Source organism: Copadichromis virginalis, linkage group LG7 (assembly GCF_057382275.1).
Source record: "Copadichromis virginalis isolate Kocher_CV1m ecotype Utaka linkage group LG7, C_Virginalis_male_GT1.1, whole genome shotgun sequence".
In the NCBI taxonomy this organism is placed as follows: domain Eukaryota; kingdom Metazoa; phylum Chordata; class Actinopteri; order Cichliformes; family Cichlidae; genus Copadichromis; species Copadichromis virginalis.
In genome coordinates, this window is record NC_140624.1 from 64,586,307 (window position 1) to 64,600,268 (window position 13,962).

At 41.4% G+C, this 13,962-nt stretch overlaps 2 protein-coding genes across 2 annotated transcripts in view; both read right to left on the reverse strand.

Moving 5' to 3' along the window:
• Positions 1–275: 275 nt before the first annotated feature.
• On the reverse strand, positions 276–4,781 carry rassf10a (Ras association domain family member 10a). Its single transcript, XM_085464741.1, has 2 exons — positions 4,655–4,781; positions 276–4,465 (listed from the first exon to the last, which is right to left on the reverse strand). Exon 2 carries the CDS (start codon positions 4,387–4,389, stop codon positions 2,947–2,949), a length of 1,443 nt encoding a protein of 480 aa, XP_085320867.1. The 5' UTR covers positions 4,390–4,465; positions 4,655–4,781; the 3' UTR covers positions 276–2,946.
• Positions 4,782–8,808: 4,027 nt separating this feature from the next.
• The window catches only part of tead1a (TEA domain family member 1a), a 50,130-nt gene continuing 44,976 nt past the window's right edge, over positions 8,809–13,962 (reverse strand). Inside the window, exon 12 of the mRNA XM_085464742.1 lies at positions 8,809–13,620. Within this exon, the coding sequence (XP_085320868.1) occupies positions 13,507–13,620 (114 nt within the window). The 3' untranslated portion in view covers positions 8,809–13,506. The remainder of the gene's footprint in view (positions 13,621–13,962) is intronic.

Consider the following 13,962-nt stretch of genomic DNA (forward strand, 5'->3'; position numbering starts at 1 on the left):
TGGCGTCATGTGACTTCTGTTGCTGTAGCCTCACAGTTGCTAATCTAGAGCCGTCTATCTAGAAAAAGCAGGCTGAATGTCCCAAACTAAGAAACCCAAACTGTTCCTGATCAAGCGACATAAATGAGCTACACGCTGGTCATTTTGGTGTGAGGAGACACATCACAGCTAACTCCACAGACACAGTATTATCAGCTATCTGTCATAAACATGTTACTTTTCACCATTTACAGGTAGACAGAGTCAAGATCTGAAATCACACAGTGCTGACATAACACAGGGTAAATGATTTATTTGAAGGACGATCTTAAAATAATAATGATATATATATATATATTAGCTTCTGTTTCTGACCCCTCCCCTTGCAGCAGGGGCGCCACCAAGGGGGCCTCCGCAGTGGCACCCCTGGCAAGACTGTCCTATGTTGGTAATAATTCTAATAAATGTGAGCACAAGTGAGAGGAAGACAACCCCAAAACAACTTAAAACATTAAATTGTTATTTATTCCAGCTTTAAACAGATTATTATGGATGTCAAAATCTGATGTGGTTTTCATGTATCTATTTTCAGTGATGTCAACTTTAATAGCAGGAAATTATCTAGGCATATCATTGTTTTCTGTCTCTCTTTTTTGGAAATATTTTTGAAGTAACATGTATTTAACAACAGCATAATGAAACTGGAAATTCAGTTTTTGGTGTGCCACCCCAATATTTTTAGTGGCCCCCATTTGGCCACCCCTATGCAAAAATTCTGGAGGCACCCCTGCCTTGCAGATGTTAGAGTAGCATACCAGGCAGCACAGCTAACACTGCTTTGGAGCAAATATTTCCAGAAAAAAGATGAAGAGAGTCTTAAAATAGTCCAGTGGTCGGCTACGGAGGGACTGCTAAATTTTGGGGTGCTGAATCTCCCAAAAAGCATCTTAAAGCCTCACAGGTGTTATTCAAAGAGGTCCGCCAGCATGTAAAGGTTTAGATTAGACAGTTTTCTAATCTGTTTCTGTAAATAAGTGGGATGTTGTCATGCCTATTTAAACTGGAAATAAAAACAAGTTCAAGATTAAATCTCATTTATGGAAATGTGTGGAATGTGGCCTACGTTTCTCTTGTGGGGTTTTTTTTGTTTTGTTTTGGGTTTTTTTTGGGGGGGGGGGGGGGGGGTATTTTGCTGATTGGGCAAAAAACATATCCACCATAATGTAAATAACTAACGTGCAGGTTCACACATGTAAACCTGCTGTTTCAGTTTGTTACACAAATGCATGTGGCGTCTGATAGGGGAAGTAATTCCTCGACTTAAACTTTGATATAAACATCTGGCTTTTCTTGTCTGTTCACATTGATTATGCTTGAGTAAGAAGCTTTTCATGTTAACAACACTGCTCAGAGCAGCAAACCGATGTTCCATTACAATAATCCAGACCCAGATTTAAAGGAGCACTCTGTCAGTTTCGCTAACCAAATTCAAAGTACTCATCAGGAGGCGCAATCCCCAGCTGATGTAAATAAATTGCTGATGTTTTCTGTTTCTGTCACTCCTCATGACAACACCTAGCTTATCTCATGTTTATCTAACATATGGTCTGGTCTAAGATTTAAAAGCTGTGGGCATCGAGGGGGCAGGAGGGTCTAATTAGAGATCATATCCAGTTGTATTTTAGGAAATCCTGAAGATTCAGAGGTTTGGGATCTGTTTGAGAAACAGGAGCCTCTGCTGTTTCTGTTTGTTTTTCAGTCCGTTTCCTGTGATTCCCCTAATCTGTTACTACATTGCTGGAGTTCCCCCTTTTTCCATAGCTGTTTCGTTAGAAAGATGGCACTTTTTTTCTTGCTGTTAACTCAACCTAATAATCAAATAGATAAATCAACTTAAAAAAAAAAATGTTTGGAAACCTGGTGCTTGTTCAGGGCTATTCATGACATAACACTTGGCCTTCTCTGGCTTTGCTTACTTGAAACGCTAAGAGCTCATGGAAATATATAATGCATGATGTTGACTTTGCATCGGTTTAAAGGGTCACAAGCTCACAGCAATCAAAAACCACAAGAATCAAATAGTTCATTTTTTTCTTTTTAAGTCTAGAATGTGAGAGTTCAGCAGTATGGTTAAATACGTATGACTTCTTGTGCTTAAGAGACACGCTATACTGTATGACAGGACAATATCGAGCAATCTATCAGCTCTGCTTAGCCGACTAGATCAGGGATCAGTATACGTTCATAAACTTTACGGTATAATTGCTCCAAACCCTGATATCATTCAGAATATTAGGCAGTTCTGGGTAATAATAGTCAGCGCTTATAGTTTCCAGTCTTATTTTGAAAAGGAAGCAATGAACTGATTCCACATTTACTTTTTTGGAGACTGAAAGAGCTGTAACATGTTCTTAGCTGACTCATCTATCTGTATAGTAGTGGATAGCTGACTAGTCTTTACTGTGCATTAAGATACATTTCATGTTGGCCTTTTAAAGGAAACTTTGCATGGCCATTAGACCTACTTTCAGCATAACAACACTTAGCCGTGTCTTTCAGTCGCTTCAGCGAGTTGTTGGACTCCCTGACAAAAGCGAGCTGTTACCTCTGAGCCATCCTTCCATCAATGACGCCTTAAAGTTAATTTGAGGACTACAGATTTTAAGAGGCTTGTTATAATACTCTTCTAGGTTATTTCGCCTAACAAGTGGTGCTTTGTTGACCTTCCTCTTACAGGTCAAAGGTCAGCTATAGAGCAGCATGGCATCTCTCTCTATAAGCATGCTGTCCTTTCTAGCTTATTGTGCATGACTACATGTCAGAATTATTGCTATAGAACTACATCATCCATACAGAGGTGCATTTTGGGTAGGGGAGAACATCTCCCAGTATTGCCAACACTGATTTCTCTGCCCCTGAGTTTATGGCATTGCATAAAAGTCCAACATGCTTCCAAGCAAAGTGAGTCTATACGAGTGACTCGCACACAGGTGTGTTGTCAGAGTCCTGGCTGTGCATGGAGCTCAGCCCCGTGTCCGAGTCCTCATCGTTTGTGTTGCAGGCTTTGGAAAGACCTCGGGCCTGTTCCACCCAACCGCCGCTCTTCTCCCCTGATGCTGGTTCTGCATCAGCGCTCACTGCACCCAGCTCCCCCTTTCCATCATCGGTCAGTGTGTTGTTTGCTTGCTCTATCTCCATGGTTTCCACTTTGGCCAGCAGGTCCAGCAGTTCACTCTCCTTGGTTTCCCAGAGTGCCAGACTCAGGTCCAAGTCCCCCCTGATGGCGTCCAGATCTGTCTTCAGTCTCAGGCCGATGTAAAGGCTGGTGTCCAGCTGCGTTTTGATCCTTTCCTCTTCCAGTACGAGCTCATTTTCAGACAAACTCTCAACATCTGGTTCCACAGCTGGAGGGGCGGACACAGTGAGACACATCTCCTCCGAAACACTGTCCGTGTCCTGTGCTGCTTCTGCGCCTCTCTCCTCCCGCCGACGCTTCATCCACCGCCGATTCAGCTCCTCCTGGATCTCCCCGGTGATGCTCTCCACGAGCGCCTCGCGTTCCGTCAGCTCCTCCTGCAGCCTCACCACCTCCTCGCACCGGCGCGCGTATTCCTCAAACTGCGCAAGCGTCTCCGACGTGCACCGCGCGTCCTGACGCTCCGCTTTGCGCTTACAATCCGAAAGGGCAGGAGCCCCTGAAGTGGAATCTACGAGGTAAGTGTCCTGCACGTAGTTCACCCCGTGTCTCTTAATGCGGTCGAAGTGCACTTTGGCCTCGTAGCGCTCGATCTCCCGGTCCAGGTCCTTGATCCTCTGGATCTGCTGGCGGATGGTGTGGTCCTGAGAAATCACCAAGTGGACCAACGTCTCCATCTTTTCCACCGAGCTTTTATCTTTAGAAACAGTCTGCTCCTTCTTTTTGTTCATTTTGTCCAACTTTCTGAAGGCCTTCCTGACGATGCGCCGCTGTTTCTCCTGGGACAGGTTGGCCGCGGCGGCCGCTGCGGTCCAGCAGGTCCGGGCGGTACCCTTGAGCAAGCCGCCCGGACCACCACTCTCCCGGCTCTGGACGACTCGGGCCTCGGCGCTGCGGGGCCCGTTGTTGGGCAGCGAAGCCTCGTTTTTCACCAGGACAAAGCGAACATTCTCTTGCTCGTCTCCCCAGGCGCTCCACAGCCGAAGGATTTTGGTCTTGTTGGGTAAAATCCTCTCGAAGCCTCTCCATTTCTCCACCACGCAGTAGGACTGAGGAGAGCCAGACAGCATCGCTGCCGAGGCGCCCTGCTGCAGGTTCTGATCTTCAAGCAGGACTTTGACCACGTCGGCGCAGGTGGTTCGCTTAGTCAGCCCCGAGACCAGCTTCTCCTCCCGGCAGACCCATACCGAGATCTTTCCCTCCTCCGACTCCATCTCCGGCTGAACTCCAAGAAAGAAAGAAAGAAAAGTTCCCTCACTGAATCCTCTCTGCTGCCTTCGTCTGCTGCAACTAAAAAAAAATAAAGGAGACAAAAATATTTTTATTAATGATGCAAAACATTCATCAGGAATTCTCTGCGCAGTCGTCTGTGTCAGCTCTCACTTTAAATGCGCTCAGAAGTCCGGACATGTAACCTCATTACGCTTAAAAATATCTGCCTTATTTCTAAAAAGAAAAAAATCACATATATTTATTTACCTCCGTGGTCTGTTTTGGGGCAGTCTGCTGGGACCTCATGGCTCTCTCCCCGGCATATCGATCTGAGCCCTGCGCGCTGCTCCGGAGAGGAGATGAGGAGTGCGTCCTTGCGTCAGGGCAAGCTGCTCTGGTGTGTAGGACAAAACAGGAGGGTGCTGTAACGCTGGGACACGCCTCCTGCCTCCTCTCTCGCTCTCTCGCCCCCTCTCTCTCACTTACACACACACACACACACACACACACACACACACACACACACACACACACACACACACACACTTTCTCACTCTTGATAACAAAGGTAATCTGGACTGATATGCCAGCCTTTGTTAAGTAGAAAGTCGGTACTGAGGGTTAAGACAAGGTTGCCTTCAGATAACTGTCTGAAACACACTTATCAAACTAATTCCGTGCGTGACTTAATAATCTATGGGCCGGTGTGTTTACACGGTTAAAAGTCAGCGCTGTTATCCACGTTTGCTTAGAGCTCTGTAGTATTTTTATTAATGTCACAGGTTTTATTCTTGAGATCAGTCTGGTCTACATGAGAACTGCAGTGAAGTCAAACTTGATATCTGGGATGTCAAATAATCAACAGTTATTAAGTTCGGTTGGAAATAGAACCGTCATCTCTCAGGTCAGCAAAAAGGGGTGAAAAAAGTGCGGTTGCCAAAATGCGCTATAATATTTCAAAGTCTTAACTACAGCTGACGAGAAACACGTCAGATTAGTTCCTGATCATCTCCATCTTTAACGCGACTTTCTGGCCTTTCATGATTTCTGCAGTCTTCTTCACTTTTCACTGTGAATCTGTTCACAGACTCTGAAGTGTTTGGAAGGGGATGTCAGGTCAGGCACATGCAAAATATTTTAACATAATTCCATATTGTCCAGTTTCTTCACAATGTAAATAGACGGATGTGTTCACAGATGTCTCACAGGAGTGGGAGGGCGGCACAGAGTGGGCCTCTTGTCTTCTCTTTCTTCGTGGTGGGTGGGTGGAGCTGACCTGCTCAGCCATGCAGCACACCTGTGCAGGTTGAGCTCAGGAGATTATCCAGCAGCCCCACCAGCTCCTCTCACTTTCTCTTCCTCTGGCTGACTGAGCGAGATACCAGTTTGCAGTTTGTGCATTTGCTCAGAAATGCAAACTGGCTCGTGACCGTCCACACGTTTAATGTTTGGTTTATTTATTTTAACTCAAATACTTCTCATCTAAAGACTATGAGGGTAACTGCAAGACTTGTCATTATAATTTCTGACGAGGTGGAATTTCATGTTTTTACTTTTTTTCTTTTTTGTTTGCAGCTATGAGATTTTTTTGTGTGTGTTTTTGTCTGCCTCATTAGGTTAGTACAATCTCAAGGTAAGCACAGAGCAGAACCTTCAGTCTTTTGGCTTTGCTTACTGTGTCCCGCACAAGACAGAGAGAGCTAGAGTTGGAGCAGAGAGGCACTCGGACTGAGCTAAACCGCTGATGAAGCTCTTACTCAGCAGTGTTAAGACTGCAGTATGTATTGTTACTCAGTTTCATCTTCATAATCTCCACAGAGCCGAATGTTTTAGAGCTCAGCTGGATTGGGTAAAAAGCGGAAGGAAATCCATCTATTACACCCCGCAGGGTCCTCATATAGCGTCTGATCCCATAATCGGCTCTTTCAACTATTTCAGGACAGAATATGGTCGACCAAACTCGTAAAAGGATTTATGTGCATTAAGAGTGTTTTGGTGTGTGTGGTAGTGAACATATTGCATTGATGGCAAGCGTTGATCCCCAGCAGGCACCATTAGTCTGTTTGAGTACTGTCAGGAGTGATACATCAGGCCGGGTTTGTTGGTAAAATAACTGCTTAGGAAACCATCTGGGAATATGAACACACGCACACGCGTTAAGGCATGTGAGTGTGCGCACTTACTGGATACAGAACCATGTTCACATACGTTCTGGGCATGCGTTGCAAACAGTAGATTTGGATTAAGAGGACTGTGGGCTCTGCGTCTGGGATGCACGATAACGCGGAATGTTTTTCTTATCTTGGATCTTGTTTCCTGTGAGGTCACTGTGTCTGTCTGTGTGTGACCTGCAGACTTGTTATTGGCTGTCAGACGTTTGGAGTTTCCAGTCTCACCACAACAAATATGCCCACAAAGCCAGCTGTAGCATGAAAAACATTTTACTTCACAAAACGTCACGTTCACTGTTGATGAAAAATAAAATGTTGTAGTTGAGCTCAGTTATGGATAAAGCCTCAGTTAAATACAAACTTTTTAGTTTTAAAACAAATGAATCATTGTCTTAATAACGTGAACAATCAAAGATTTTTATGCATTTTTTTCTAACAAATTCTTAAAAGTGAAGTGACAGAGCAAATGCAGTTTCAATGGCGCTTTGGATGCATTTCTTTGAGTAGAGCTCCCTCTGGTGTTTTTAAGGGAAACTGCTTGGCTGACGTTCACTCTGTCTCAGCTACATCTGGAATTGTGGGTCCAGATGTTGTTTTATGTTTTGTTATGCGATTCTGATTGGCTGCGTCATTGACTGTTAATCATATACAGCTAGAGAAAATGTACTGACCATTAGCAAGGGGCACAGAAATTAAGAGGTCATCCTGATAGATCTCTAAGATGTAGCATCTTATAACCTCAACACTATGTGAATAAAAATTGTCAGTGCCAAAGACTTCCATTGTTTCCTGTAAGATCCTAAAGTCTTAAACATTGTTGGAGGTAATGCGTTGCTACAATCATATCACACTTGCTACCATGTGCGGTCACTTAATCCATATGTTCTCCATTGATCTGTACAACAGGAACAAAAACCCAATAAAATCTTTTCAGCAACAATCATTTGAAGCACATTACTTGAAATTCATTGTGTGTATCTGTTCTTTTAATGAGCGCAGGGATTAGTGCTGATATTTGAATATAAGGAAGTTCTAACTTTAATGTGAAGTAAAATTCATGTAAAGAACAACAAAAAGGTTTCAGCATATATTAGTTGTTCTTCAGTTTTGTTTTGAGCTGACTTGGCAGCTAAAAAATAATGGCAATAATTAAACAGGGTACAAGTACTTGAAAACACTGCTCCAGTATAATAAGCATACTATATGGTTACTTTCTTAGCCTATTTAAACTCCAGATGGTTCAGGTTTGATTTGCATGTTTTGTGCATTTGCGTGTGAGCTATGCATCGATACAGTTTGAGCTTCATAAGACATATGTGTGAACAATTCTTGAGTTCATAGTTCATTCAGTCGGTGTGGCAAACACAAAACTGGAATAAAAATCTTCCTGAATGGATTCTTGATGCAATTAACCAAAAAGGCTCTACATGGTCAAGATGTCTAGTTCATTGGCTCGAACTGCTAAAGTTTGTTATTGAGAACAGTTTTCTGCACCGGGCTGTAAACATACAGCATATTTTACAGTAGAGTTTCACATTTTTATATGGAAGTCTTGTATGGGAGGGTGTAGTTGGTTTCTTTTAATATATCAAAGCTTCTTTGAAAGCAAATTCCTAAAAAAACAGTGTGTGTCTCTTAATGCTGTGGGAGGTCTCATGACAGAGTCAACTTATAACAACGACTTGATTAACCTCAATCCTGAATTTTATCAAAAGGTTACAAAAAGGGGTTAAGCTTTAAATATTGCTGTCACCACTGAGCTGTAGCTCAGGAGGTAGCGCAGGGCACCTACTGATCGGAAGGTCGGTGGTTCGATCCCTGGCTCCTCCAGTCTGCATTTCAAGTATCCTTGGGCAAGATACTAACCCCAACTTGTTCTCCATCGGAGTATGAATGTGTATGAATGTCGTTAGAAAGCACTAAGTGTAGATTAAGTGCTTGTGAGAATGGGTGTGATTGGGTGAATGAGGCATGTTGTATAGAGCGCTTTGAGTACTCCGTGAGAGTAGAAAAGCGCTATATAAGAATCAGTCCATTTACCATTACCATAAATACTTGAAATGTAATGACAATAAAACTAATTGGAAAATACGAATCTATAACAGCTCTGCTGAAACCTCCCGTTGCTATTCTGTATGCAAAGAAGAATTCTGCATGTATCATGTGAATGCATTCAAGCTAAATTAATTAATGACAACAATAACAGCAAGTTCAGAGATGAGACTAATGAGAAAAGACAAAACCCACGAGCACAGTTTAGAACTGACCATTTATTTAAACTGAATAGCATATGCGTACAAAGTCTCTACAAAGCTAGAAAATATCTAACATACCTTTAGCCATGAGGGGGGAGAAAGTTACAAAGCAAAGATCAGACCCTGTGCAGTACCAATAGACACACATCACTAGCTTTTGGATTTCTCCTAAATGTACTCTCTTCACAAAATAGGATAAACATTAGAATATCAAAGATATACACAACATCTGTAATAAACGTTATTGTCACTTTTATACAAAGCACCTTATCAAAAACCCCTCGGTGCACGACACACGCGTGCTGCACCGGAGCGAAAAAGATTCAAGGCCATTTTGGAATTGATTACAGACAGGATTTCTGCGCCTCACGTGATCCGTAATAGAAGATAATATCCAACTTGCACATACAAGACGACATTAACAACACAGACGACGATGACTGAAAAACTCAGTGCTTCACTGGACTTTGTGACCTTTTGAACGACCTTTTAGACTTCACTGCTTTAGTGTTATTTCATTGTCACCACATATTCTCCAGCTGATTACAGCAAATGGACAGTTAACAGTTAAGCTGTGCAGCTGAGTCCTTGTAATGTTTAACGGACAGTTAGAGCATTTTAATGAGTCACAGTTTAAAGAAGCCTTTTCCTGACAGCCAAGATGGTAAGGGGCGTCCATTTTTGATTTTGTTTTTTTATGTTCATTAAGCGAGCTTTAATAAATCACTTTCCTCTTTACTTTGTGTCACATGACTGTCTTTGGTAAGCAGGTGCTAGATACTGTTTGGACAGAGGGTCATAGCTGCAGCTTTTGTTGGGCTATCACTTGCACGTTACGTGTCCATCCTCCTGCAGAAGGCCTAGTGTTCGGTCTACAAACAACAAATACTGGAGTGTGAGCCACAAGTCTGGGAAAGTCAAGAGCAGGGGAATTTCCTAGCGGGATGATTCACGAGTGTGAGGGGGGAAAGCGTGGTTTGTAATCCCGACAGACACCCACAGGGGTCTTTAGTTTAACAGAGTCAAAACCTAGTGGTTTTGGATAAACACTAATCCATTTCAGCACAAAGGCAGGAGACGTGAATCACGTGTGAGTCATAACTTGTTGAGGCTAAATTTTGAACAGCTGGCCATTTCTGAGCAAAGATGTGTCATTTGAGGTTTGAAGTTCCTACAAGTTACTGGATCTTCTGTACCGCAAAGCATTTTCGGCCAACATCATTGTATCAAGGTTTTCTTATTAAAACATAAAAATCTCTGGGCCTCATTTATTCACATTGCTTCATTTTTCCGACCTTCTAGTGTTTAAACAGATTCCCACATGTAAACAAAAAAAAAAAAAGAAATCTTTAAGAGCTGCAATGAGTTACAAATCATGGATTTTAATTCCAAGAGAAAGAAGCTTATCCAGATAAATCGGTAAACCTAGTCAGTGTAGCTTATTATAGCTGCCTTTTCAGTCTAACTTGAAAGAATCAGTTTGGCACTCTAACAAATACATTTCTTGTTCGGTTTGTTGTGTGAAAGCTGCTAATGCCATGAGTTTATCACACCATGAAAACATGTGGAAACAGCAAAGGTAAAAGTGAAACTGCCTACTTCTCAAAAGTATGCTTGGACTGCTGGAACAAGTCTGAGAGCAGGCAGTCTGACTCAGTTTTAATTCATTAATCTATTACTTTTTAAAACTAGCCTTCCAAACACCGGTGGTTGGGAATACAGGCCAAACTTGCAGAAAATCTGCAAAAGCTAATTATGAGTACGCTAAGCTAACCAGCTATAGGTATGCGAATATATAACAAGACAAGATGATTTGAGAGCTGGTTGACTTTTAGCATTTCTTCTTATTTTTTAAACTGCCTAACTTGACTATATGCTTTTTTTTTAAAACATACCAAACAAACACAATATAATATGTGAATTTGCTAGCTTTAGAAGGGATTATGAGCACTGTTTCCACTTGCTTTCATTGCTATGCTAAGCTAAGCTAACCTGCTAGCTGTAGCTGTATCAGACAGAGATATTAAAGTTGTAAAAAGTTAATTGATGGCATCCACTACTTTTAACAGCGTCTATATAAAACAGATAATCAAAATGCTTCTACAGCAGGTTTGTAAGAGCAGGTCGTCCAAACAGTGACAAGTCCAAACAATTGCATTTTATGAACGAGGCGCCAGGTAATATCTAGTGCACAAGCTCTGTCTACATGAATCCGTCATACATGTAATAAACAAATGCAAATACATGGAATAAATACTGCCAATAGATACCACATGAACAAGAATTTATCCCAAAGACATCAGAAAAAATTGAAAAATTAATCAGGACTGTCCACAAATTAAATTAAAGAACCACTTTTACATGGAATTTGGATAAACTGATCCCAGGACACAGAAAACAGGGGCATGTGGGACCAAAATGTTCCTGTACAATAAAATGTTTTTGTTTTTTTGTACCCATGCACCACCTACAACATCAAATTATCAGGACTTTTGGGAAACACAATAGAAATGTCTAATGCTGTTTCCAGCCAAAGGCACTTCATGCTGCTGGGCATGACACAGACAAACCACCAGACGACACCTGCTACAGTACACTCCATCGAGAGTTTTTGGTTTTTTAAAATTCATAAATTACTTTTTAAATATTATATAACCAGAAAAACCTGTGTTGTAGTGGTTGAGGGGAACTGTGTCATCTAGAGTTAAAATAACCCTGACACTGAGGTGAGAATGCTTCTGGTCAGGGCTGTCCCATCTAAATATGGATGTAATATTCAGGCTTGCTTGTATGGGCATGGTCATCACACTTACCTAAGATAACATTAAAGGGGACATATTATACTTTTCCTTGTTTTCCATCATATATAAAGTTAAAATGGTGGACACTTGGAATAAACTAGGCCAACATTTTAAATAATATGTCCGGGTATGTATAAGTAATCCCTGTGAACCAAAAGCTCAGGTTTCTGCTTCAGATAGCAAAAAAACAAAACAAAACAAAAAAAAAAACAACCTCTGTGTACAAAAGCCCCGCCCACCTGCTGAGCCTTCTGTTTGCAGGAAGTGGCCAATTAGAAGAAGTTGGGTTTAATAATGGGAGGCTGACTCAGACATTGAATGAACTGAAGGGCTACATCAAGGACCAAAATAAGATAAAGGAGGATTATTTTGAACTGTGACGCATGCAAAGCTACTCTAGGAGACTAAAAGAATGAAAATTTGGAAATGAACACAATAGGTCCCCTTTAAGTTGCAAAAGTAATTTACACAATAAAAACAGCAGTAAAACTTTTTTCCCTACGTGTACACCATGAATGGCAATGTATAAGGTTTAAAATTCACAGTGCTTTTCAGTAGACCAGAGTATGCTTCAGATTATAATCCTTAAGATCTGCAAACTCATATTAATAGTTGATCATAGTTTGTAATCACATTTCTATCTGTTAATCACCCCTCTGGTTGACAGCTGTCACGGTTTGGGATGAAGCCTGCAATTCCACGTTGAATCCATTTATGGAATCCAGTTTTAGCATTTCTAATGACGTCTCAGTGACGTCAGTTTCACCGTTTGCCGTTCTCCCACAGAGCTGGCATTTCCTACAGCTGCTGCTTCACAATAAAAGCCCACAAAACAGGATTCTGAAATCTTGAGGATTATAATTTCGTTAGTCTTTTAAGCAAAATAAAGAGTCACCTGTTGCACAAAAAAAGCTACCTGAATTGTTCAATTTCACTTATAGTTTCTTATTATTAACATAAGGTTTAGATAGTGATTGTGGAATTAAAATAGAATCTCTATGCTATTATCAATAAACAACTCCCCAAAGTTTAGAAGATTTTTTTCTTTTCTTTTTTTTGTAAAGAAAACATACAAAAAGGTAAAAATTTGATTTCTTTTTCTTTGGGACAAACCTCTTGTATAAGAATTCAGCTCACACAATTTGCAGTGTCCATCTGTACAAATCCACCTCTATATTCTACTATATGATAATGCAGTAGTGTTATTTCCTCCAGCTTTCTCTGCTTATTGATGATACACAGGGTCTGACCTTCAGCGCCTGTCAGTTTCCTGACAGATAACACACGGGGGGGAAATTATGAGATCTCACTCTCTCTGTTTTTTGTTGTTTTTTTGTTTTGTTTTTCTCCCCCTCTCTTTCTTTCTTCTCCCTGGGTCGACTTTCACCAAAACTCATGACAGAAACACCACTTTCATTTCCATCATCAAGATAGGAAAGAGAAAAAAAAGACAGAAAAGAGAAAAAACTGGGAGAAAGAGAAGAAGGAACCAATTAGTGGAGACGTGACATCCCCTGGTGATATCAGAGTCAGGATGTTCTTGGGGAAATGCACCAGGTCGATTCTGATGTGTTTTTATGGCTGCACTGCCACTGTGCTTTTTTTATTATCATTATAGCTAATGAGCTACCGATCACCAGGTTTGGAGTTAGTGTGGATATGCTCCTGTTGAGGAGGTTTCTGCGGTGTCACATCTGGTGTTAATTAAAAAAAATATTTTTACCCCCGTTATTTTCAGTGAAAATGCAGCCTTTTTCTTTTTTTCACGAATTTGTTTGGCTGAAACTAATTTTTAGAGACATTTTTAGCTCTGATGTCACAAAAAAGGAAAAAAAAAACACCAAGCAAAGGCCATACATGTGTTTCAACGTGAGTGTGTATATGTGTGTGTGTTATTCCTTGATGAGTCGATAGATGTGGTGCTGTGCTCCGTGCTCGTTGTTGGACACCTCGAACACACAAGCCATACACAGCAACGTTTCCTGAGTGTCTCTGTTGCTCACCACCTGGAAACACACACACGGGAATGAAGAACACACAAGAGGTCAAGGTTAAGCACACTCGTATACATATATCATTCGAGATCAAGAACTGCACAAGTATACTTCTAAACTCTTATCCTCCTTAAGGCAACAACTAATATTTCAACATGTATTCACAGCTGTAGGATATAGAAGACAATATGCTTATACAAAGCACATGAAACAATTACAGCACCTGAACAAAAGCACTTTAAAAGGTCTACCAATGCAGAAAGGTGCCACTGAGAAATTCACATGCACAGTTTTAGTAGCACACTGAAGGTGCTGGTTTATGGAGAAAACCAGAGTTTGGTTAATCCCATTTGT